At 37.8% G+C, this 27,720-nt stretch overlaps 1 protein-coding gene across 1 annotated transcript; it reads left to right on the top strand.

Moving 5' to 3' along the window:
- Window positions 1–25: 25 nt before the first annotated feature.
- pank4 (pantothenate kinase 4 (inactive)) lies at window positions 26–26,389 on the top strand. The gene is made up of 19 exons (XM_059329445.1): window positions 26–159; window positions 618–700; window positions 1,526–1,734; window positions 3,246–3,429; window positions 4,408–4,500; window positions 4,635–4,788; window positions 5,235–5,416; window positions 5,590–5,671; window positions 8,359–8,459; window positions 12,323–12,478; window positions 15,193–15,305; window positions 15,716–15,803; window positions 16,918–17,069; window positions 19,867–19,922; window positions 20,026–20,075; window positions 20,256–20,360; window positions 20,448–20,548; window positions 22,528–22,596; window positions 23,828–26,389. The coding sequence occupies exons 1-19, from the start codon at window positions 36–38 to the stop codon at window positions 24,069–24,071; spliced, it is 2,346 nt and encodes a 781-aa protein (XP_059185428.1). The 5' UTR covers window positions 26–35; the 3' UTR covers window positions 24,072–26,389.
- The last annotated feature ends 1,331 nt before the right edge of the window (window positions 26,390–27,720 follow it).

Raw genomic sequence — 27,720 nt, 5'->3', positions numbered from 1 at the left:
CACGCTACGCCCGCAGCGTCAGACCGTTGCGGACCATGGCGGAATGTGTTGGACTACACAGCAGCAGTAGTAGTCACACCATGGATAAAAGCATCACTCTTCCTCCAGACGAGATATTCCGCAATTTGGAAAACGCAAAGCGGTTCGCGATAGACATAGGTACGTAGGGATGTAAAAGTTTTCTTTGTTTGTTTTGCCAATTTGGCGCGATCGTGGATAATATCCGAGCAGCTGCCTTGCAGCCTGATACTGATGACAACACATGACTTTAAGTGAAAGTAAACAAGACAAAGCTACCGTTAGCCGCTTAAATTTAGCTCTGATTTAGTTTATGTGACAGCAAGTGTGCTAAACTTGAAGATTTAAAGTCTGATTATGTTTCAGGATTGTCTTTATTTGATAAAACGGATGTGTGCCTAACAAACCTGGCCAACTTTAAAAAGTACACCAGTGTTAGCTTCTAGCTAGCCTCTGTTAAGGTTTTATATCTGTTTCGCTAGCTAACGCTACCCTTTGACCGTTTCTAAGTGTTATTTTTAATCCAGTTTGTCACCTGTTAGTCTGTCTGTCTGTCTGGTTTCTTATCTGATATTATCCGTACTGTGTTGTTTGAACAGGTGGATCTCTCACAAAACTTGCCTACTACTCAACTGTTCAACACAAGGTGGCCAAAGTGCGATCTTTCGACCACACTACAAAGGTAATTTATAATCTGTTTATCATCACTTTCTGAGACAGCTGTGGGTAACCTGCCACGTTATCAGCTAACACACCCACGATCAGGTCCCCTTAACAATTGCATACTGTTTAATTGAGACAAAGAAAGTCAGATTAATACACAGTTATAATTATTAGTTGCAGCACTAATCTGAAATGAAACCTCCTATCATTCTGCCACCTCTTATTGAGAATTGCGGGTTTGGGGAAATGCTTCTCAACCTAGTGTGACAAGTCTGTTCTGTTATAAGGGGGGTATAAAGGAGTTTCTCAGCAGTAACCAGAACAGAAGTGCTTGTCATCTAATTGCTGAAAAATACAAAAATCTCAAATGTTTTACGTTTTTTAAACCAAATCAGAATTTTTTTTACGTTGTTCCAAACGTCTTGGGGTATTGATGAAATATTGTTAAGGGTTTTTTGACAATTTTTATCCATTCTTGAAAATAAAAAATGCCCCTAATTCGGCACCAAATGTATGTAACAAATGTTATCAATCCAGAAATTACTGCAACAACTAAATTGAGCATAGCTGACATTAATGTATGGCTTTCTAAATTCCAAAATAATTCACATGATGACATAGAGGCTGTGATATAAAGCATACATTTAGACTGCAGAATACATGGTAAGGGGAAGATAAAAATACACTTACATATAAACAGAATGAAAATTACATTCATGATAATCACCCAACAGAGTCTAGATGCTAGTTAAACAACTGGATCTCTCTATGCTCCCCTCCAGCAGTGACTGTGTCAATAGCAGGATGTAATGAAGTATTTAAACCTCCTCCTCTGTAACCCCAGGAGGCTACCAGTGACGAGCTCTATGAAATCTCCGTGCAGGAAGAGGTCACAGCCCGCCTGCACTTCATCAAGTTTGAAAATGCCTACATCGAAACATGCTTGGACTTCATCAAAGACCACCTGGTCAACACGGAAACCAAAGTCATCAAAGCCACAGGTGGAGGGGCGCACAAGTTTAAAGAGCTCATCGAGAGGAAGCTTGGACTCAAGTGAGTGTAAAACACCAGCTGTGGATGTATTTACCCAAGAAACTGTGTTTGCTGTGCTGAACACTCTGCATGTACAAACAAAAATAGGTTGGGAGGGAAATATTTTTCATTTTCCAGATGACTGAGCCTGAATGAACAACAGTCCTCTGATCTCACAGAAGCTTATTCACACATGAAGCAATACCCTGTCCTCTTCCTGTGAACCACAGGACAGGCTAGGTTTTTTAGGAGACTGTATGAAGACTCTTCTGGAAAATATCTACTGATAACTGGATTGTAGACTATAATAAACAATTTGATTTCGAACCAAACATCCTATAAAGGCAACATAGCATTCACATGTTTGCTATTGTTTGCATTGGGAAACATATATGTGTTGTTTTAAGGTTAGGTAAGGTAAAACTTTAATTTCCCTAAGGGGCAATTTGATTTGCAGACAAAAGACATAAAATACAAGTACAACATACACACAAGTGCAATAGTGCAAACAACATAGTTCCAAATTGTCGGTCCCTGTTAAATGTAGTAGGATTATAAAAAGTATAAAGTCCTGACATCATTGGTTGTTAAGAGCAGATGGGACAAAAGAGAGCCTGAACCTATTGATGCTGCATTTAGGGAGACTAAACCTTCACCCTGAAGGAAGCAGCTGGAACTCAGCATGCAAGGGGTTAATAGAGTCAGAAACAATGGTCTGAGCCTTAGAGAGGAGCCTTTCTTCATATAGCTGCTGAAGATTTTTAAGGCAAACACCAGTTATCTTACAGCACAGCTTGACCATTTTATCCAGGTTGTTTTTGTTTTAAAGACTGAGATGCCCAAACCAACAGATAACATTAGAGGAAAGTACAAGGACTCAATAAAAGCAGAATAAAACATTTTCATCAGAGTTTTGTCTACATTAAAACTCTGCAGCTTCCTTAAAAAGAACAGACGCTGGTTCACCTTTTTACATATACCGTCAATGTTTGCATCAAATGTCAGCTTGTCATCCAGGACAGTGCCCAGATATTTATACTGCTGCACTGCTGCCACTGGCTCCGCTTTAATCCCACAGGGTGTGGGAAAGCAGGGCCACGTTTATCAGGAGGAAGGACTGGTCACACCAATTAACAAATTCATTAAGTACTGGGCCATGATCATGTTCAGAACCCTGCAGAAGACACAGTAAAAGAGTCATCTGCGTACTTAAGGACCAGACGTGATGCATGATTACTCTGTCATTAGTGTAAAGGAGAAATAGCAACTTTCTGGTTAAATGTTATTATAGTAATTCACCACAGAGAAAGGGAACTAACCTTTGAAATCAGCTTTATACATCTGTTTATGTGGCTGTTTATGTGGCTGTCAATGCACATGACTGAAAAATATAAATATCTGGTTATATTGTGAACATGTAGATGATGACCTGCAGATGGAGGACAAAACATTTAGTCTTCTGTGCAGCTATTTTCACATTTGTCTGAGGATGATTTAATCTAACAGACTCTTTATGTCCTGTGTTGTGGCAGAGTTGACAAAGAGGATGAGATGACCTGCCTCATTAAGGGCTGTAACTTTGTGCTGAGGAACATCCCGCACGAGGCCTTCGTCTACGCCAAGCACGCCGACTCAGAGTTCCGCTTTCAGACGACTCAGCCGGACATCTTCCCCTACCTGCTGGTCAACATCGGCTCCGGGGTCTCCATAGTCAAGGTAAAATTATAAGTAAATTATATTTTGCAGGACATATTTATTTATAAATGATGTGTAATTGTATGTTTATTTATATATAGTTCATATTTGGTTATGATTAAATAAGTAAGCCTATGCTAATTTATTAGGTAGCGAGATTAGTAGAGAAGGGATAGGATTAGATAACTTTACATTTCTTCCCACTCCTTTTTAAACATGTAATTTTATGTTTTTTAATGCATTTTTCTTTTGTTGGTTGTTTATTTTCGTTCTTCATAATAAAAAATAAATACATTTATAAAAAATGTATATGTTCGAAATTAAGATTTCATTCATTCAAAAACCAATAAATTCAGGATTTGCTGGTGGTTTAGAGACGTTGAATAGAGCTGCAGTTAATTGATTATTTCAGTGACAGAAAACTAATCTGTAGTTTTTTTTGGATAACTTGATTTGATAATCCATGCATCGTTTAAGTAATTTATGAAGCAAAATCACTCTGGTGTTAGCTTTTCCAATGTGATAATTTGCAGCTTTTTTACAGCTGTACATAAGCTTTAAATTATTATTCTGCCTCCAGTCCTGTGCATATCTTTGTGGTTATTCTTTGATACAAACATTGTAGAATATTATTCTAACATATGTATTTCCTTTTGTTTAAAAAAATCCAGCATCAGTTTTTCTGGATTGGATTTAGATTGAATTTTATTGTAATTGAGTTAGAGTAATGGCACATTATTTCTGCAAAGATTGTAGACAGTAATATAAAGCATGAATTTAAAATTCAGAATTTGCAGTAAGAGTAATGGACTAATTTATAAACAGTACAAAAAATGAGTACAATATTTTGTTGTGGATTCAGACATAGAGCCTTTAAATCAAATGCTCTGGGTCTGACTGTGAGTTGTGTCTTCATTGACTGTAGACTTCTGGCTCACCTGCTCTCACTTTATTTGATTCACACAAAAATCAATGTCCCATTCTCTCCCTCTTCCACAGGTTGAGTCAGAGGACAAATTTGAGCGAATCGGAGGAAGCTCCATAGGAGGAGGGACGTTCTGGGGCCTTGGAGCTTTACTCACCAAAACAAAGGTATCCTAAATTACGCGTTTAGTTTTACTGTCAGGCTGTAAAAGCTTGAAGTCACCCACTAAATATTGTCTCCTTAGTGCAATAAATTGTCCCCTTAAGCCTTGTGAACTTTACCTTTTTCTTTCCCCATGCAGAGATTTGACGAGTTGCTCCAGCTGGCCTCAAAAGGGCAACACACCAGTGTTGATATGCTCGTCAAAGATATCTACGGAGGATCTTACGGGTCTTTGGGCTTGACTGGAGATCTTATCGCGAGCAGTTTTGGAAAATCTGCTACTGCTGACAAAGGTGACACTCAGGCTCATTAACTTTATATGGCTGCCCTTTAGTTTATTATATATGCATATGTCAAGGTTTGTGCAATAAGACTGTATAGATACATTGATTGGACCAAAAAAATACTTTATAACAATACCAAAATCATCTTTTATCTATTTGAAAGATGAAGAAAGTGTCAACATTTCCATTGAAATTCGATCCATTCCTTCACAACCTGCATGCATATGTCCAGAATATTGCAAACAGCGATTCTGTAGTTTCCCCAGTTTATGGCACAACACATTACAGTTGTCACAAGAACCTATTTGTGTTTGTGTCTGCAGCTACTTTTTTTTTCAAATTATTGGTGGTTCTCTGGGCTTGCCAAAGGCTGAGACGGACACAAGCCCTGCAGCAGCGCTTCAGTTTCATGACGTGGATATTTTGTTTATAAATAACTCTGATCTGAATTGTAGAGTTCTCTAAAGAAGACATGGCCAAGAGCCTCCTCCACATGATCAGTAACGACATCGGGCAGCTGGCCTGTCTGTACGCCAAACTGCACAACCTGTCCAGAGTTTACTTCGGAGGCTTCTTCATCAGAGGACACCCAGTCACCATGCACACCATCACCTACAGCATCAACTTCTTCACCAAGGCAAGGCCTCACATAAAGACAAACTAGCCCCAGAACACGAGTCCATAAGTGTCTTTTTCTGTCTTGTTATCTCAGATTAGTCTTCAATGCTGTTTGTTATCTGCTGAACATGGAAGTATTTCACCTTTCACCCAGATTTTTACGCCATTGCCTTCTATTTTTTGTTGTTGTAGGGTGAAGTTCAGGCTCTGTTCCTAAGACATGAAGGCTATCTCGGAGCCATTGGAGCATTTCTTAAAGGAGCAGAGGAGGACAGTAAGGACAAACACAGAAATGCACATTATTGTTCTCAATTTACTGTAAGATATGTAATAAATGTAGATATTAATGTAATTTAACAGTGTGTGAAGGAAAATTATTTGGCAGTTTATCGCTGAACTTGTGCCCCTCCCTCACACATCAGAGCTGACTCAAACTAGTGTTACATGAGGCAGATTATTGCATATTTCTTCACTAATATGAGGCCCATTTCAGAAAAAATGAAAACTCAGCTTTGTTGAGAATTTTTTTTGCCCATTTTAAAAGCCATAATTATGAGATAAGAAAAAGTCGAAATTGTTAGATAAAGGGTTATAATTATGAGATAAAAATTCATTATTATGATATAAAAAGGTCATAATTTTGAGTATAGAAAGGTAAAAATTATGAGATAAAAAGTCATAACTAGAAAATTTCCTCTGGGGAAATTTTGAAAGGGCCACGGGGGCTACTGCCAGTGTGTGTACACTATGATGACATTCTTCAGAGATTTCAAACTATGCCCTTTAACCTCAAAGTGTGTGTGTGTGTGTGTGTGTGTGTGTGTGTGTGTGTGTAATTAAAATCACATAAAGTTACTGTGTGTGTGCGTGTGCCTGCGTGCGTTTGAAGCATGTGCATGCATGTGTGATGAGTGTGCGTGTGTGTGTGTATCTGTAACTGTAATCACATCAAAGATCAAAGGCAATCAGATCAAAGCAATCAACAGAATTAACTAGAAAATTTCCTCTGGGGAAATTCTGAAAGGGCCATGGGGGCTACTGCCGGTGTGTGTACACTATGATGAGATTCTTCAGAGATTTCAAACTATGTCCTTTAACCTCAAAGTGTGTGTGTGTGTGTGTGTGTGTGTGTGTGTGTGTGTGTGTGTGTGTGTGTGTGTGTGTGTGTGTGTGTGTAGCGAAAATCGCATAAAGTCACGTGTGTGTGAGTGTGAGTGTGTGTGTATGTGTGTGTAATTAAAATCACATAAAGTTACACGTGTGTGTGTGTGCACGTGTGTGTTTGAAGCATATGTATGCATGTGTGAGGAGTGTGCGTGCTTATGCACTTGTGTGTGTGTATCTGTAACTGTAATCACATCAAAGATCAAAGGCAATCAGATCAAAGCAATCAACAGAATTAATTGACACCTGTTCCGCCATAGTGACAGCAGAGGTGGACAGAGTGAAATTTCTGGCCTCGAACAGAAAGCATTTTTGGCAAAACCATAATACCTATTATTGATCCGACTTCACTTTGAGCGTCCTGAGTTCTTCCTTAACGTCTACATATGTTGTTTTTTTTAAGAAAAATGAAAAAATAGCTTTGTTAGAGCGATCTACAAAAACTGTAAAATGTCCCTTTTTCTGAAATCTTCCTGCGTTTTTAATATGGGAGCCAATGAGGCTGTTGGTGGTGTTGGTGGATCATCTATGCGTCATACGCTCAGACTATAACTCTGACAGCTTTACCAGAGGACTGTGAGGGAGAAGACGAATTTTTCTACATTTCTATGTATAAATTATTTCTGTAGAGTGGAATTTGTGGCCTGGAGCGCAGTTTTCAAATTTATTTTTTGACAATTCCTTCTCTCCCTCTACACTCTGGCGATGATGTCACACACTGTGACACGAACATTCCGTGCAATACATACCCATTATAATCTCAGAATTTCTCTAAAAATGATCATGGTCATTGAACAGGGATTGACAAAAAACTATATGACCTATCGAAATGTGGATTAATACACCTATACACAAGACTTGTGTCTACTGTTTAAAGTTTAAATGGAGTCTCTAGGTGAAATTATGCCGGAGAAGTAGACGTTTAAAAATCTCCAATTATTGTTCTTTTTTGCTCATTTTTTGTCGGCCGTCCCATTCATTTCAATGCAAAATTTTGGGCAGTTTTCCGTATTCTGTCAAGAAAAGTAATAGCACACCGATCCTGATCAAGCCGCACGTTTTGATATATAATTTGTCCTGCAACTCTTCAAGTTGTTGGACTAGTAGCGGGACGAAACTGCGTCCGGAAGAGGAAGAAGAAGAAATCCACAGTATAACAGTAGTGCTCGGGGCTTCGCCGAGCATTGGTCCCTACATCTATTGCTGTATGGGACCAGTGCTCGGTGCGATTGCCCCGAGGCCCTAATTATGAGTTTAAAAAGTAATAATTATGAGTATAAAAAGGTCAAAATTATGAGATAAAAAGATTTAATTATTAAATAAAAGTCATAATTATGAGATAAAAAGTCATAATGAGTTTTAAAAAGTCATAATTATGAGTATAAAAAGGTCAAAATTATGAGATAAAAAGTCACAATTATGAGATAAAAAAAGTTAAAATTATGAAATAAAAGTCATAATTTTGAGATAAAAAGATCATAATTATGAGTTAAAAAAGTCAAAATTATGAGATAAAAGTGAAAGTCATTATGACATACAAAGTCATAACTTTTTATGTTATAATTTCGACAGTGTGTCTACGTTGCTACTAGATGGAGCTCAAGGACGTACAACTGAATAAAATGTGTCTGAAAATAAGTGAAATAATGACAAAATTTTGTTATATTGCAAAATCTACTAGCCAACATGGCACAAAATGCTTTTTTTTTTTTTTTTTTTACCTTAATGAGAAAAAAAGCACTCTATTTCAAATTTGGCACCATGAAAATATTGTAATTGTATCTTGTACCCCTCTAGATCCGAACCAGTACAGCTGGGGAGAGAACTATGCGGGCAGCTCAGGCCTGATGAGCGTCTCTCCAGATATGAACCCCATGCAGCGTGCACGCAGCGGAACGGTGAGTCTGCACACAGATTTAAACACATAATGAGAAGCCTATCTGAAATGAAGACCGTTCCTCCTAAAAGTGTAATACCATCGCTGTTGGTATGGTTGAGTGAAATCTCCCCCATCTAAAACATGCAATTTACAACAGGTGTTAAGATACTGGAAAAGCTTGAAAATTGACCTTGAAAGTCCTTGAAAAATGCTTGAATTTTACCACTGAAAAGGTGTATGAACCCTGTTTTTAAGAGCAATTAACTTTTAATGCTCAAGGATATTGAACATGTACATTGAAATGACGGAATGGCTGTTGTTAATGGAAATGTTTTTAGGCAAATCGTACTGCCTATCAAAAGTCTGCAGCTTTCTGCACCTCTTTCATCTCATACACCATTTTGTGCCGTCACGTTTATATTTGAATTTTTTTGGCAAATATATCCTTAATTACAAGTTGTGGGTTAGTGAAGGGCTCCATGTCCCGCGGCTCCTGCTGTGTTTTCTGTTCACAGCTAAAGAAATTGGATGGATGACTGTGTTTTAAATGGACTTTGGGATTTGTTGTGTTGTCACTTTTTGTTGCGACTATCTTCATACATATTTGACAAACCGGCTCGTTGATGTTAGCGGGCTCTCCGCGTTCATCCGGCCTGAATCCAAAATGTTCCTACACCACTGCAGTGGCATTAAGCTTTGGAACTAGTTCCACTTATTCCACTCAACTTTCTATTATTGTATAACTACGACCGTCGGAAAACTTAGCTTTGAGTACTCTAATTCTTTCTCTCTGCTTCAACGCTGTGCACAGTGTGTGTGTGTGTGTGTGTGTGTGTGTGTGTGTGTGTGTGTGTGTGTGTGTGTGTGTGTGTGTGTGTGTGTGTGTGTGTGTGTGTGTGTGTGTGTGTGTGTGTGTGTGTGTGTGTGTGTGTGTGTGTGTGTGTGTGTGTGTTGGGTTTAGGGGTCATCTTCCCCTTACTCTGACTCTGACTCTCGTTAAGTTTCCCCTGGTGAGGATTACAACAAGGCGGCTCATTACATGAAATATTATGCTGAAGGACCTTAGCAAGGCACTTTTTCTAATATTTAATCTTACAAGAATAAAAATTCTTCTTTCTTTCTCTCTACCTCAATGCTGTCCACACCGTGTGCATGCGTGCGTGTGTGTGTCCTGCCTCCCCGCAAGTTGACTGACGGACAGAAGCAGCGTGACTGAATGTTGATGACTTATGCAAACATGCATGTAAACGACAATTTATCAACTAAAAACTATCGTGTACATTGTTGTATATCGAACGATAAGTCGATTTATTGATTATCGTGACAGGCCTACTATTTGTTCACATTTTAATTTTGATATCTCCCACTGTCCTCACTGAATCCATAAACTTCATGAGTCATTATTTGATAATCTCTCTTTTCATTTTCCTCTCCACACACACTGTTCCTCTGTCTGCCTAACTCTCTCCTTCAGTTTCCCGTAAGTACCTCCGTCTGGTTCTCCTGTGTGCTCTGGTTTGATGACATGCGGCTCCTGCTCACAGCGCCCTGTTTTCTAGCAGAAAAACACTCAACCGCAGTATTTAGAGACGTCAGACTTTCACTTTGCTGTGTTGCCTGTTAAAGACAAAAGGGATCAGAGCGTTTTTCTTTTTAACTTTGCTTTGATTTTGCTGACGATGTTGCCTCTGTTACTAAATTATGGTCAAACCGTCTAGCTGCGAAGATGTAAAATAACACTGTTTACACTGTTTTCAACAGCTGCTTTGCTATTTGATTCCTTGATGTGATACTTTGGGCATGCAGAGCTCCGTAGAGCATCAGGAGCTGTTAACGTCTGGTAACATTAGCTGCCCAGAAACCCACTCTCACCACTGAAAGTCCTGCTTATTTTCCCTCCAGATTAGTTTCCTAGTTTTTATTAGTGCAAACTGGCCATGTGTGATGCAGGACTGCATATGAAATATTAGCTCATCTTTGGTGGTTTACCACTGAAGAGAACTCTTCTATTGATGTAGTTTGCTCTTTAATGGACTATTGATTGTGTGCTGCAATTAATGAATCTGCTGGCTTCCACAGGCTATTAGTAGTAAATCTCTCTAGAACTTCCTGTCCTTTAGCTTCCTCTCTGCTTGTTTGTTGTCTTAAAGGCACAATAAGGATTTTACAAAAAAAACAAAAAAAACCCAATAATCATTACTCTTGATCATCACTTATGGCCCACTAGAAGTGTCTGTATCAGCAGAAACCCTACCCTCTGCCTCTACTTTCTCTTTTCTGTACATTTTTTCTGTGTCCAGGTAGGCCTGTCACGATTTTAAGACGATATATTTTCCCAGAAACTATCACGATAAACTAATAGTATAGTTGTATCGATGTTGTTTTAGTTTTATAATGATATTAGAGCATAATAAGTACATCCTTTTCCAAAGCAATGACATTTTAAACATTGGAATTGAAATGTGGAAAATAAATATTAAAATATCCTTGATAAATAAAACGAATAAATAACGTTCAGACTCTGTTAACAAAAAATTGTACTGGGATGAACATTATGTATTATTTTATTATTAAAATAACAAACATCTGGAAAAAACAGCTGAAATGGTTGCTTGGAAAATATATATAAAACATTTTTTTTTTTGGCAATTCATACTGCCTGTCAAACATTTGCAGCATTACTTTAAACTAGGGCCGGGACTTGATTAAAAACAATAATCTAATTAATGAGAGGCTTTGTAATTAATTAATCAAAATTATTAAGGCCTCACATAAAGACAATTATTTATTATAATTAATTAAAACGTTTTAATCGCATATAAATATTTGAATATATTTTTTTCACATGGATTTTTAGTATACCATTGAAAAATGACTGAATACATAAGCTTAAGCAACAAAAATATTGTTTATTTTTGTTCAAGTCCAACAGACCAGTGCAATTTTTGCCATTAAGTGTAGCAATAGCATATTTAGAAATATAGTACATTTCAGAAATTCAGGTAGTCTATAGGTAGGTAGACCTTCTGTAAACTATAATACTTTGGTTTTTTAAGTAAAACACAATCCACGCTAGCTACCACACTAGCCGCTAGCTGCTATATGTTTTGTATTGAGGTGATACGCTGTGCTGCGGTGATATGCGAATTCCTTGTTGCATAGCAACACAACCATGCTCTTATCGACGCTTCCATCCGTTTTTTGTAACAAAATGTCCCATCATCCACAGGGCCAACCAAAGCGTCTCATCAGCTTCTTCCTTCATGTTCACTGTGGTTTGTTGTTGTCTGAACTCATGAACGCTAGTTGGTGCTCCAGTATAATCGGTCCGCCTGAAACTCATCCAGTGAGAAACGTTCCGCGGTGCAAAAATAAGTGCGTTTAAAATGCGTACATTTTTTTAAGGCATACATTTTTGTGTAATTAATTAATTTTAATTAACGCGTCCCAACCCTACTTTAAACACAACCAAAAAAAGCACAAAAAGTCACACATGTAAACGACAATATATCAAGTCCAGAAAAAAACTCGTGTCTATTATCTATTTTTATATATCGAATGATAAATCCATGTCTATCGTGACAGGCCTATGTTCAGGACATTTTTAGAAGTCCAAGGTGGAAGCTCACTAAATTCTGGACACGCATAGTTTGGACAAATCCTTCTTATTGTGCCTTTTTAATAAAGAAAAACAACTAACAAGAGTGAAACCAGCACAAAGTTGCTCAAATAATTGTGGAATATATCACAGAATAATATGTTTTGAGGGGTGATATGAGGGTGGAGCAGGCTTTGGTGTTTTAGGAGCTGGAAGAAAGACTGAGCGGTTTGAGTTCACGGATGAGACGGACAGGATGTTCTCTGTGTCTCTGTCGTGTCTAGTTCGACATGCTGGAGATGGACCGTCTGGAGAGGAAGCTGGTGAACCTGCCTCTGCTGCAGGACGCCTCGTCTTACATCCCCGACACCATGGACCTGACAGAGGACGCTGTGGCCCGCGAATACTGGCTCTACTGCTTTGAGGAGGCTCTAGACGGGGTAGGAGGCTGGATTCAATAGCAGAGTCTAAAAATTAATATGTGCCATACAGACAGTAGCTGTGTTTTCAATAAAGTCAAAATTAATTTTGAAATTTTGCATGAAAGAAAATGCGAATTCGGGAATTGCATCAACTAGTTTAGAGCAAGGTTATTATAGTTAACGAAAACTAACAAGATAATGAAAACTAGAATTTAAAAAACATTATCATTAACTGAAATTAAAATAAAGTTTTTGAAAAAAACGAAAACTAACTGAAACTGTATTGTGTGGTTACAAAACTAAAATTATAGTTTAAATGTCCTTCGTTTTCGTCTTTGTCAACTTTTTTCATACGTAAACCTTTTTTGTTTGATATGAATTCTATTTCATCTATCTGGTTTTATGACTTAATACACTTATTGGGGCTGAGATAGATAAGACCAAGGAAATAAAGGCAACATTTATTTTGACCTTTTTTGAATCTGGCATCCAACAAATACCCCATTACAAAAAAAAATAAAATAAAAATAAAACTGACACTGAAATTAATAAAAACTAAACTAAAACGAGCAAACTCACTCTACAAACACATTAAAACTAACTGAATTTGAAAAGAAACAATCACAACAAAACTAAAACTAAAACTAATGAAAAATCCAAAACTATTATAACCTTGGTTTAGAGCAAATAATCAAAGCTGCAGTAATGTACTTTGGTCAGAAGATGGCAATGCAATGTGTTGCTGTAGGCTAATATGTCAGTAAACAGTAGATGAACTAGAGAAAAAACAACAAAAAAGAGGTTGCGGATCATACAACTTTGGCCACCCACAAGAGAAAATGGAAAGAAGTCTTCAGGAATTAGATTTATTTGGGAAACTTGTAATTGTTCTTTCATGTCAGAGGAAACTGCTGATCAGTCATGTGAGTTAAATGTTAGCAGTGTTAGAATTTATTTGGAAAAAGTGTTTTCATCTCCTGTTTAGTGTATTCACTTTTTTCTTTTTTTTTTAGCCATTTTATAGCTTTATTGACAGTAGAGATGTTAGAGTGAAAGGGGGAGACAGAGGGGAAGACACGCGGGAAAGGGCGCCGAGCCGGACTCGAACCCGGGCCGCCCGCTCACGAGGACTGGGCCTCAGTGGTATGCGCTCTACTAGGTGTGCCACCGGGAACGCGACTTTCACTTTTTTCTAAAAAGACAAAAAACGCCTTAAACGAGCGTAAAAACTTTTATCAAATTTTGCAGTTTCCAGCTTTTCTCACGCAAATCTTCAAAAAGCGCATAGAAATAAGTTGATGGAAACACAACTAGTGTTGAACCTAATTGTGAAACAAGCGCACATTTGCAATGGTTGCAAACACATGTACATGCATTCACACACACATCCTCACAAACACAAAAAAGAAAGGAAAACTATTCTCTACTGAGTTCAGTGACGCCTCCTGCAGCGCTGAAGAACAAATAGCTTATGTTATGCTCATCAAGAGTGGCCATGGTATGTGAAAACATCTAGAAGTTTGCCTTATTACATTTGGTGACAATTCACCTCTTGTTCACACCATTCTGTGCAAGCAAAGGGGCAAATAAAATTTAAGCATCTGTTTGGCAAAAAAGTCTGGGAATCTATTTGGACGTTATGCACCGTTTTGTGATAGGCCACTTCTATTGCCACATCCCTGTTTTATCCAATTAGAATGAAAACAACTGCACACCTTCTCATAAACATACTGAATCTCCAGGTCAAATTTCAGCCCCGTAGGTCAAGAACTGTGGTACTGCAGTAAAGGGAGGAGAGATAGGCCTGTAGAGCTGCTAGTCACAGTTAAAATAAAGTGGTTTAGCAAGTTTCTAAATTGAAAATCTTCAGTTTTCCTATGGTTTTGTGTCTGTAAGATTGTAAACCAGATGGACAAAATGTTGAATTTAGACAGAAGCTCTTTAAGATGGTCTACCACCCAATTTTTGCATTTAAGATTAAAAGTTTAAGAGATTTTCTGTCAAGCTGCACTGTACTTGCACCCTAAGAAAACCTCATGTATGATAGTAGGGCTGGGCGATATGGACCAAAAGTCATATCCCGATATATTTAGGCTGAATATCAATATACGATATATATCCCGATATTTTTATCCCAAAGTGAGAGCAAATGTTCAGTCAAAGTCAAAGCCAAATATGACATGTCACAAGTTGTTTTATTGAAACTGTTTATTTAATTGAACATAAATACTCTATAACAACAGGAGGACCTTTTTTAAAAAAAAAAATCAAAGCTCCATAAAGTGCACATATAAATAAAAAAAATCTTAAATAAAATAGCCTATGAAATAAAGCAGGCAAGTCTTTTTTCTGAAATAAATATATTTATTTGAGAAAATAATAACAAACATTACAAAATAACTAAATATGACAAACCCTATAAGGCCAGCATTTGTATATAAAGAAATAAAGAAATTTGAACTATATCGATATATGCGATATGGTCTAATTCCATACCGCATTTAGAAATATATCGATATATTGCCCAGCCCTATATGATATCATGTCACATCATCTATGTTTCGTGAGTTATCTGTGACAATATTCAAACGAAATAAGCCTTGAAATGAAAAACACACTTGGTGTTTACAGATCAGTTTCTCATACTTGATTTAGTATTTTTTTCCCACTCTGTGCTTGAGCTGCCCGGAGGTCGTAAATGTGTGATTACTGCTCTTGTCTTATCGGAGCAGGTGGTAAAGAGAGCAGTAGCGAGCCAGCCTGACATGCCCGAGGCGGCGGAGCGAGCCGAGAAGTTCCGCCAGAAATACAGACACAAGCTTCAGACCCTCCGCCACCAGCCTTTGTAAGACCGACTGTTTTTGTTTTTTTCTGCATGCCGGGCCCACAGTTCTCTGTTAGTAGACTAAACCTCAAGCCTTTCCTTCAACGCCTGCACTAGTTTCATGTCTTCATACCTGCTGTAACTGCCCAGGGCAGTGAAAGGGGGAAATCTGGAGCCAGGTGCTCTTTATAAGTATGTGCCAGTTGAATGAATTGTAGAATAACCTGCAGTTATTTATCAGAATGGAAAAAATAGAAGCTGTTGTTGAAAACTCAACAAAAAGTCCCAAATGCCAGGTTCTCGACAACATCTTTTTTTCTTTGCAAAAGCTTGGAAATATGGTTGAAAAGTGCTCTGCATCAAGCGGCCCAGCCCCGTTGTGTGTTTGTTTTTCTCTCTGGCTAATGTAGAGTGCTTCTCTTCTCACCTAGTGCTTATGGATCCCTCACTGTCAGAAGTCTGTTAGACACGAGGGAACACTGTTTAAACGAGTTCAACTTTCCTGATCCCTACTCTAAGGTCTGAGTGAAATCTATCAACCTTTTGTTCTCTGTTTCTGTCCTTTTTTCCGTGTGTTACATGGCTGCTTCGGCCCTCTAAATTTGATGTTTTTCATACAGTCTTATGGTGTCGCACTGATGATTAATTACTAGAGGTGGGAATCAGCAGAGGCCCCACGATACCATTTTATCCCGATACTTGGGTCACAATATGATATTACTGGATTTTTAAACAATATTTTTCGATTTAACTGTTTAACTGCATTATGTGTCCACAAAATTAAATTCAATCAACAATTGTTTTTATCAAATAAGAGAAAATTCTCAGTGTATTCATCTCACTTCAGTCTTTTTATTTCTCCACAATGAGAGTCAAAAAATAAAAGCTGAAAATACTGACGGCCTGCCAGAACGCTAATTATTGATACTTGGCTGCCATGAATTAATATGATATTGCCACGCAAAAGCAATGCTATGTAGGGCTGGCCGATATGGACCATAAGTCATATCCTGATATATTTAGGCTGAATATTGATATATGATATATATCCTAATATTTTATTGCAAAGTGAGAGCAAATGTTCAGTCAAAGCCAAATATGACATGTCACAATGAGTTTTATGGAAACCGTTTATTTAAGTGAAATACAATAAATACTGTATAACAACAGGAGTAAATTTTTTTAAATCAAAGCTCAATAAAGTGCACATTTAAATGAAAAAATATCTTAGATAAAAATAGAGAACATTACAAAATAACTAAATATGACAAACCCTCGTAAGGGCAGCCTTTATATATATATATATATATATATATATGTATATATATATATATATATATATATATATATATATATATGTATATATATAAAAAGAAGAAAACAAAGAACTATATCGATACATGCAATGTGGTCTAATTCCATATCACATTTATAAATATATATCGATATATTTTTTATATCGATATATATCGCCCAGCCAAAATACTATGCTGTGTTTTTTTCCCCACCTCTTGGAATTACTCCCTCATGAATTAAGCCAAGAATTCAGTCTTTTATGTTTTCTCAGAATCACTCATTTTGCTTCTGACAATCGCTTATTCGGTTCAAGCTTTGTAAATCACGTCTCTTGTAGATTAAACAGAGGGAAAATGACGTGGCTCTCAAGTACTACCAGAAGGCGGTGAAGTCCCTGGAGGAGCTGAGCTGGGAGGAGAGGCAGTTTGCTCTGGTCAGGGGCGTCCTGGCCGGGAATGTCTTCGACTGGGGAGCCAAGGCCGTGTCAGAGTGAGTGCAGTTAATGGCTTTTAGACTCTGTTAGTAGCCTGGTTGATTGGTTGCTCTGTTCTGCTCTGAGTGCGGGAGAGGCTCCTATCTTGTAGTTTTATATTCTGAACGAAGAGTCTTGTACTGTGTTTGGCAGTGTTACATTTTTTTTTCATTTTTTAAGCGGAGATTTATTGTTTTTTTTCTAATACATCCAACACTTAAAACATCAAGAACATCTAGCAGTAATGAAAATAATATTTAAAATATTAGTAATACTGACAGGACCAAAATAAATGAATGATTAAATAAATGTAGATAGCAAAAAAAATCAAACAATACAAAAACATAATAAATAAATACAATTTGAAAAATAATAAAATCAATATATGATATTCCTAGTGTAGATTACAGTGTACATTCCCAACAACAAATCAGACTTTTTTAATTTTCTTTTTCTCCCACTGCCTCCTCCATATCTCCACTCCTCAACAGTTCCAGAAATATCTTTCTAATGTTATACAATTTAGAAGCCCTCTTTCTAATAATATAGGTCAGTAGTGTTATATTGTTTTTGATTGACTGCAAACAGCTGGCAGCACACTTAGGAGGTAAACAGAATAAATAAATCTATTCAAGCGCCCGAGGGTTGTTTACCAGCCATTCCAACAAAAAATGTATCCCAAGCTGCATCCCAATGCTTCTTTAAGAGGTTTCTGCTGCCCTTTGAAGATCAGAGTAAGCCTGTTTGCAGGGTATCACACTCAGGACAGGCTCAGACTGCACAAGCTGTCGGCACATTTAACCCAGAGTAACCCAAACCAACAACTGAAGGAGAAGGAGCATGTTCAGATCAGATTATCTGGTAATGTTAGGGTGTTTACAGGAGAGATGACATCCACAGTCATGGAAAAAATTATTAGAACATTCATTCATTCGTTCATTTTAATGCCTGGTACAACTAAAGGTAATTTTGTTTGGACGAATAGAATGATAACAACAAAATTAGCTCATAAGAGTTTAATTTAAGAGCTGATATCTAGCCATTTTCCATGGTGTTGCACTCCTGTCTGTAAAAGAATGACTGCGTCTGGCTCGAGCAGCTGGCCAATCATCAGCTCTATTGCTGCTGGACCTCTCTGCAGCTTTCAACGCTGTTAACCACCATATCCTCCTCTCTACAATCACAGAACTTGGTATTTAAGGTTCTGCCCTCCGATAATTCAAGCCCTACCTAGCAGGGAGATCCTTTAAAGTATCTTGGAAGGCAGAAGTGTCCAAACTACAAAACCTTTCCACTGGGTTGCTTCAAAGATCACCACCTCACTTGGCACAATCATCCGCAATCATGGCTTTTCATACCATTGTTACGCCGATGATACCCAGCTGTTCCTTTCCTTCCCACCAAACAACCCCACAGTCTCAGCCCGCGGCTCTGCTTGTCTTGTGGACATCTCCACATGGATGACAGAACATCACCTTCGGGTACTGCACAGCCCCTTCTTATCTAAACTCCCTTGTTCAGATTCACAAACCCTCCCGTCCACTACGCTCTTCTAGTAAAGACGTCTGGCTCCTCCGCCGCTGAAGGCCTCTACGTCTCAAACCAGACTCTTCTCCTCTGTAGAGCCCCGGTGGTGGAACCAACTTCCAAACTCAATCCGTTCTGCTGAGTCCTTCTCAATCTTTAAGAAGAGACTGACGACCAACTGTTTACTGAACACCTTCACTCTTGATCTACACTGACGACTACGACAAATATCTCACTGTCCGCTCTTGCGACCTAAAAGCACTTGCCTCCTAATGGACTCAGACTGACCCACGGCACATACTCTTGCTATGTTTCTTGACTTCATCTTTACTTGTGTTGTATTAACTCTCATTTGTACGTCACTTTTGATAAAAAAAATTCTGCTAAATGACATTGTAGAATTGTAGAATTGTAGGTTTGAAAACATAATGGTTAGAAAGTTAGGAATATGCTTGAATTTGAATTTAGTCTACAAAAATCCTTATATTTAATACTTATATTATCATTCAAATTATGCTTGGGGTGATTTAGAAACTATGTTATATAGTTATTTTTTTTAATTAAAATTAAATCTGAATATTTTTCAGTTATCATTTATATTGGCTGACAGTATAATATATTGTTTGTATAATGTATATTAATGTTAAATATTAACTTATACATTTTATGTTTGAGAATGTAGCTTTCTGGGTACATTTGGTGCCCAAACCACATAAAAAAGGTCTCTTATCATTCCAGCTTAAATAATTACTATATCAGCCACCATATCGGTTATTGAGTAATCTTCCCCCTCTAAAATCAGTATCTGCATCACTCTCAAAAGTCCCTTATCGGTCGGGCTCTAGTTAACAGATTAATTCTTAGACATCCTTAACTGTTTGCAGACTCATCAGATAATTTCCTGTTTGATATTTAGGATTTTTAATATCTAAATACATCAGTATTTCCAGAGTTGGAACTAAAGTGGTGCATTTCTCCCACAGTAATCTAAATAATTTCCTTTAGCGTGTGATGAGCCATTATTTTAAAATCTTGCAGTGTGTGCACCTGTGAAGTTTCTTCTTCAGGACCCAAACCCCTTCAGTCTGAGCCCAGCTTCAGCTTGTCTTTTCTCTGCAACAAGGTTCAAGAAATTGATTGATTAGGTTGGATTTGAGATCAAACAGCACCTTTTTTATTTGCAGGTCAGGCTGCAGTGGCTGTCAGATTCAAGCATTTTAATTTCAATCATCTAAATGTTTTTGTTGCTGTCTTACGTTTTCACATTTTGTTTCTGACGTCCTGCAGCGTCCTTGAGTCTGATCCTGAGTTTGGGTTTGAACACGCCAAACAACAGTTGGAAGGTATTTCTCTTCTCTGTCTCTTTGTTGCACTTTTTAAACAATGACTGTACTGCACTGAAGTGTCTCCTCACACTGACTTCTTTATGTATCTTCCTCTCCTCAGAGCGGCCGTGGCTCGTCGACTCCTACGACCAGTGGTTCGAGAGACTGAAGGTCAGACTCTTTTTCTTCTTTCTCATTTCAAAGCTGAGTTATTATTTTTAGCGAGAAACACAGATAAGAGCTTTTTTAGCATTCAGTGATATTTTTCCCATTCTTGCGATAGCGTTTCTGTGTTGTGTGCTCTTGATGATTAGTGCTTGAACACAATCCATCCTGGTTTCTCTCTTGCAGGGTCCTCCTCATAAGTGTGCCTTGTTTTTCGTAGATAATAGTGGAGTAGACATCATTCTAGGTGTGATGCCTTTTGTCAGAGAGCTTCTCTCTCGAGGAACAGAGGTGAGGAACTTTCAACAGCACAATTTATACAAAATAACCAAAATTTGATAAAATGTAAATCAAACTCTTGTGTCTGTCTCCCTTCAGGTCGTGTTGGCCAGCAACTCTGGTCCGGCTTTAAATGACGTGACCAACGGAGAGCTGCAGATATTAACTGAGAGCATCGCTGCCATGGACCCAGTCATTCAGTGAGTGTTTAAGAAATATAATAATATGCGTGATAATAAAATAATAATAATAACTAGAAAATTTCCCCTGTGTGTGTGTATGCGTGTGTGTAATTAAAATCACATAAAGTTACCTGTGTGTGTGTGTGTGTGTGTGTGCACGTGTGTGTTTGAAGCATGTGCGTGCGTGCGTGCGTGCGTGTGTGTGTGTGTGTATCTGTAACTGTAATCACATCAAAGATCAAAGGCAATCAGAACAGACCTCGAACAGAAAGCATTTTTGGCAAAACCATAATACCTATTATTGATCCGATTTCACTTTGAGCGTCCTGAATGTCTACATATGTTTTTTTTAAGAAAGATGAAAAAATAGCTTTGTTAGAGCGATCTACAAAAACTGTTAAATGTCCCTTTTTCTGAAATCTTCCTGCGTTTTTAATATGGGAGCCAATGAGGCTGTTGGTGCATGTTGGTGGATCATCTGTGCGTCGTACGCTCAAACTATAACTCTGACAGCTTTACCAGAGGATTGTGAGGGAGAAGACGAATTTTCCTACATTTCTATGTATAAATTATTTCTGTAGAGTGGAATTTGCGGCCTGGAGCGCAGTTTTCAAATTTATTTTTTGACAATTTTTTCTCTCCCTCTACACTCTGGCGATGATGCCACACACTGTGACACGAACATTCCGTGCAATACATACCCATTATAATCTCAGAATTTCTCCAAAAATGATCATGGTCATTGAACAGGGATTGACAAAAAACTATATGACCTATCGAAACGTGGATTAATACACCAATACACAAGACTTGTGTCTACTGTTTAAAGTTTAAATGGAGTCTCTAGGTGAAATTATGCCGGAGAAGTAGACATTTAAAAATCTCCAATTATTGTTCTTTTTTCGCTCATTTTTTTACGGCCGTCCCATTCACTTACGTCGCGAAAAATTCGTATTCTGTAGAGAAAAGTAATAGCACACCGATCCCGATCAAACCGCACGTTTTGTGTATAATTCGTAGCGGGACGAAATTGCTTCCGGAAGAGGAAGAAGAAAAAATCCACAGTATAACAGTAGTTCGCCCCAAGCACTGGTCCCTAGAGCTATTGCTGTATGGGACCAGTGCTCGGTGCGATTGCCCCGAGGCCCTAATAATGAAATATGATATACGACCACATTAGGCCTATATCAGGGCTTCTGTATTTTTTCTATATTATATATGTCATATACTTTATGTGTATATATATATATATATATACACATACATACATACATACATACATACATACATACACATCTATTTACATCTATTTATATTGATGTTCATACCACTACATGCAACAACCTATTTAACCTATATAACATGCTAAAATATATTTTCTCCAATGTGCAATATCGGCAAAATGCAAAGTACTTTCAAGAAAACAAACAAACACAAAAAATGTATATTAATTATAAATGCCAAAAAGCAGAAATGTATGTACACATATAATGTGTATAGAATGAATGTATATGTCTTGTTTTTTATATTTTTATTCAGTTTTTATATCTATGCGTCTGTATCTTGAGATGCTGTGACAACTAAATTCCCCCACTGCGGGATAAATAAAGTTTTTTTTTATTCACAATATTAACATGACTATTTACATCAAAAGGAGCAGGGAGAAAAATATCTTATTTTTATCACTCTTTAAATCATTCTGGAGAGAATTAAATGGTTTTACGCCAACCACTTAAATATGCATGTGCTTCAAAGTAGTCTCTGCATACTGTGGTTAACATGAGATTTCCTTCTATGCTCCTCATCCTCAACGTTTGTACATTTCCTGTTGATACTTTCTGCTGTGCACATGACTAATACTATCTGTAGTCCTGGTTTAATAAACAGGACTAATCATGAGGAGCAGCTTCATAGATATAATCTTGTGTTTAACACCTGAAAAGCTTTTAAAACAGTTAAAGAAGCTGTCTGTGCTGTGTTTGCTGTTTGCTGTGCAGCGCTGGTCTGAAGGAGGACCGCCTGACGTTGGTCCAAAGTGGTTCCAGTTCCCCCTGTCTGGATCTGAGGTCGGTGATTTGGCAATTTTACAGTTGACATTTTTAAACTCAGTACTTTTCAGCCTGTGAATGACCTAGAATTACAATTTCCGATGCAATTTGGCTGCACATTTACACTTTTAAATGCCAAAACTCTGTGAGCAGCTGCTGAAGAGTTCATTAGAGCTGCTGGATCGTGCAGAGTTCTTAGTTTCTAAGTTTCAAACTTTTTAAATCATAATGGCCAGAGTTAGGACTTTGCTTGAATTTTACTTTAGTCTATTAAAAAAAGCTTATATTTAATGCTTTTATCATCAGTCAAACCTTTTTTTACAGAACATATTATGCAGAAAATGATGCTTGGGGTGATTTAGAAATCGTGTTATAGCAATTGACCATTACTGAACACACATCATTATTTTTATTGAGGTATTTATTTTATTTCATGATTTATTTTCATAGGTTTTATTTCTAGAATTGGCGGACCTACATTGTTTGTAAATTGGAGGATAATTATGCAATAATGTCAGGTGTACCCCCTGTAAAGTTTTTTTTAAGATGATTATTGAACATTAAACATGAAATATTCCTGATCAAAATGTACAATCAAAGTCAATATGAACAGCTGGTAAAACATTGGTTCCTCTGGGTATAAATATATTCTTTAAGCAATTATTTTTTTTCATGTTTTTTGCAACTATATAGTAACAATTTAGATGTGATGATTAATGCGCTGAGTCTTGGATTTTTTTATTTAAAAACTTTGAGAATTTCAACCTTCAAAAGTCGTTGAATTCTACTTTAACAAACAGGTGAGCCCTGATTGTGGTCAAATTGACCCATTTTAAAGTTTAAAAATCTAAAAAAAAAAATTGTTGAAAGTATTTATTTATTTATTTTTTTTAATTAAAAATTAAATTTAAAAAACATCAATGTCATGTAAAACCATTGTATTTTATATGTAGGTCTTTCCAATGTACATAAAAAAAGTTTTAACATGCATTTTTTAAAATGAAAAAACGAGTGAATTATCCTCATTGAACCATGATCTGAGAGGGAAAGAACACCATTCCACTAAATATTGATTGAAATAGTTAGTAATGGAGTTATTAATAAAATATAAACAATGTTTATTGGTATTTTTTTGTTTCTGACACTTTTGGATAATTAAACACGCCATGAACATTATTGCTGCTCCTGACAAACGAACAGTTAACGAAACGAAACAGTTAAACATGTTGAATTCTCCTCCATCTCTCAGCCGTCTGGACAAAGTTCTGGCGATGGTGGTGCGGGAGCGGAAGACCGACCTGGTGATCATCGAGGGGATGGGCCGCGCCATCCACACCAACTACTACGCCATGCTGAGCTGCGAGAGCCTGAAGATGGCCGTCATCAAGAACTCGTGGCTGGCCGACCGGCTCGGTGGGAAGCTGTTTAGCGTCGTCTTCAAGTACGAGCTGCCGGCGTCCAGCCAGCACCCCACGGCTCCCACGCCCTCGTGAGCACGAAGGACGGAGCTCGTGTTGGAGCAGGACAGAACGCTGGCGCCGAGCAGTCGAGACGGAGGAGCTCTGAATGTAAGGACGATGGTCGTATACTGCCACTAAGTGAAAGACTGAGTGCAGAAGCTGATTGTTAAATAGAGGTGAGATCATTGACAGGGAGGTTTTTACGTTTCTTTTTTGTTGATTTTTAGTGCTTGTTTCATCAACATGATTGCTTTCCTCACAGATTCTCCTGCACAATCACTTTAGTCTGCATCCATCATCACTGCCCGTCGATCTCATTCAGCGTCTGGTTTACATGCCGATGCTGGCCGCTTTGGTAAACTTTACCAGACTGTTATGACGGATGAGATCGTCAGCTTGTAGGGAAATCGGTGAAAAACACGTTTAATTTTGCATTAGTCACTGACATGCTGCCAACACCGTGCAGCCATATGGGCGGGCACGGCTCGTTTGGCTGGAGTGTGTTAGAGAGAGAGAGAGAGAGAGAGCGCTGCAGGGCTAATTACAGGTTTCAGCGGAGCACTTTTTACATAAAGTGTGTTTAATGTGCCTTGAGGCCGATGTGATAAAAGCATCATTCACTCAGATCGCTTTTTAATTCCTGTTGTAGGTAAAACTCCACACAAATTTTGTTTCCCAGCAATTTTACGCCATAGACTAGGAAGAATATCCTATTATTTTATTATGAATGCCTGTGAACGAACTGAGATTAAGAAATGAATCGTCGTCACTTTTCACTTGTTGTAGCTGTTAATGAGGCATCAGGGAAAATGTTTGATCAGACTTTGTCACAAGAGATTTTTGGCGGTGTTCCTCCACATGGTGGCAGTATTCTACTGTGACGTAGGTTTTTTTCTCTCTTTTATTTAAATGATTTCTCAAATCTTTACCAAGGTGCTTGGTGTCAGAATTAACACTGCATATTTCAGGTTCAATATATTCTAACTGATTACATCTCGTCACAGAGCTCGCCTCAGACTCACTGTAATGAACTGGCATGTTACAAGCAGTAATCCATCCCTGAGTAAAAGTTAAAAAAACAAACATGCAATTTGTTTAAAGGCAATAATGCTGCAGCACCTAGTTGTACCACACATCAAACACTGTGTGATTGTGATGGTGACTTCATCGTCTGAACTGAAGGCAGGCTGGGATTTAAAACAAACAAAAGAAAAAGAAGCCTCGCCTTGTGGTGTGAAAATGTTTCCAAAAGTTGCTGTGGACTCATTGCAATATTGTATTTGTCACATGTACATATACAGTAAGTGTGTGTGTGTGTGTGTGTGTGTGTGTGTGTGTGTGTGTGTGTGTGTGTGTGTGTGTGTGTGTGTGTGTGTGTGTGTGTGTGTGTGTGTGTGTGTGTGTGTGTGTGTGTGTGTGTGTGTGTGTGTGTGTGTGTGTGTGTGTGTGTGTGTGTGTGTGTGTGTGTGTGTGTGTGTATATATACATATAAATATATATATAAAATCCATTTGCATCACTTCAGTTAAGCACACCAAGCACATTTATGTGTCTTATTCTCCTGACAATCGATTTTAATTAAATGGTGAAAACCTTTTATTTTATTCCTTTTCCTGTGTGTGTGTTGGTTTCTCTGCATGTGTTGGGGGAGTGTGCAGCCGCGGAGAGGAACAGGGAGAGTTGAAAGTTGTTCCATATAAAAAAAATAATTTAAAAAAGCCCATAGCCTGCCCCCGGCGGTATAAAAACTCGACACCCTGGTTCCTGCTGGCTGCTGCCTGCTGGGGAGCTGTGGGCTGATAATGCATGAGGAGGCCTGGCGGGGGGTCCTGCTGCTTTCTCCCCCTCGCTCGTCACTCTGGCTGCCAACACACACACACACACACACACACACACACACACTCTAACACGAACACACGAGTTCTGCAAGACATCCTTAGAGACATACTGTATTTTTAACATAAAGGTTGATACGGAACAAAGCATGTTAAGATGGTAATTCATAGAGGTGTGAGTAACCAGAAGCCCCACGATACAATTTTATTCAGATTCTTGAGTCCCCATACAATATTTTTGCGATTTTAAGTATTTTTCGATATGGTGAGTATTGCGATACAATATATTACGATTTAACTGTTTAACTGCATTTTGTGTCCACAAAATTAAATTCAGTCAAGAATTGTTTTGTCAAATAAGAGAAAATTCTCAGTCTATTCATCTCATTTCAGTCTTTTTATTTCTCCACGATGAGTCAAACCCACAGACTGACCAACAAAGTACTCAGTCAAACTGAACTGAACTGATATCAAGTGAAGTGAAGTCAAATTTATTTCTATAGCGCATTTACAGACAGCTGAGCCGCACCAAAGTGCGTCACATAAAAGTGCATAAAGTGCAATAAAATACAGAATTGACAAAAGTGAAAGAAAGAAACAAAAAAAAAACCAAAAAAAAAATGTATGGACGACAACAACTGCAGCATTTTATCAAACTTTCCTCAACTTTAAGCTTCACTGCTCTGTATAACTTCGATACGGCTGTGTCCTGTGTACAATGTTGCGACGGAGTCACATACCTGAGTTCCAGTGTCTTTAGTGTGCAGCTAAAAACCCTCATTTTCCACAACGTTCTACGGCCTCAAGTCTTTGCAAATGAGGATTATTTTCTTTGCACGTTCTGGGAGGCAGTCATGTATGTAAAGAGGAGACTCGTGGGAACCCAGAGAGCCTGTTTTCATTGAGATAGCATGACGTCAGAGGTCACATGAGCAATTCGAAAATCACTATGAAACATAAAAAAAGCCGAACTTTGCAGCATTATTCCGACAAATTCCCGACATGATATCCTGACACACATTCTAGTTTCAAATTATACCAGAGTCTCCAGTATATTCCTAAAAGTGAGCCTGCTATGGCCTCTGGAGCAGCGAATCGAACGCTAAATATCGATACTTGGCGGCCATGAATCGTTATAATATTGTCACGCAAAATATTGTGATACTATGCTGTATTGATTTTTCCCCCACCTCTAGTAATTCATGTACAACAGCTTCCTTTCTTACTATAAATAAGCCGTAATTAGGAGGTTATTGAGGGGAAACTTGCAGCCTAGTAGTTGTACAATATGGTAATGCAGAATAAAGCATTGAATTATAATATATTATTTATTACAATGACTAATAAAGAGTCATTAAAGAGGCAATATGCAATTAAATAACATAAACATGTCACACATTTTTCTATATAGTTTCATTAGATATATATATAGATACATTAGATATATGTACAGTACTGTGCAAAAAAAGTCCTTGAAATGTGTGAAAAAATGCTGTAAAATAAGAATGCTTTCAAAAATTAAATCAATATTTAATGTGAACACCCTTTGTCTTCAAACCAGCATCAATTCTCACAATCAATCCACACCTGCCTAAGACTTTTGCACCATACTGTATGTATATATATGACTAAAATATGTATACTTATTTATTTCCATATGGGAGCATGATGACACCTTCACTGGAAACCTGGATTTCTTCTCCTTCAGTGACTCTGCAGGTAAACGTCAGTATTTGGTTCTCATCCACAGAGTTTGATCAGACTTGTCTCTGCAGCTGCAGCGGGACAAATTGTTTGTTTCGTGGCTTTTATAGCTTTTCTAATTACAGGAAAGTCTCTCTGTCACC

Source organism: Centropristis striata, chromosome 3, assembly GCF_030273125.1.
Source record: "Centropristis striata isolate RG_2023a ecotype Rhode Island chromosome 3, C.striata_1.0, whole genome shotgun sequence".
Classification (NCBI taxonomy): domain Eukaryota; kingdom Metazoa; phylum Chordata; class Actinopteri; order Perciformes; family Serranidae; genus Centropristis; species Centropristis striata.
This window is presented reverse-complemented; position numbering and strand designations above follow the sequence as displayed.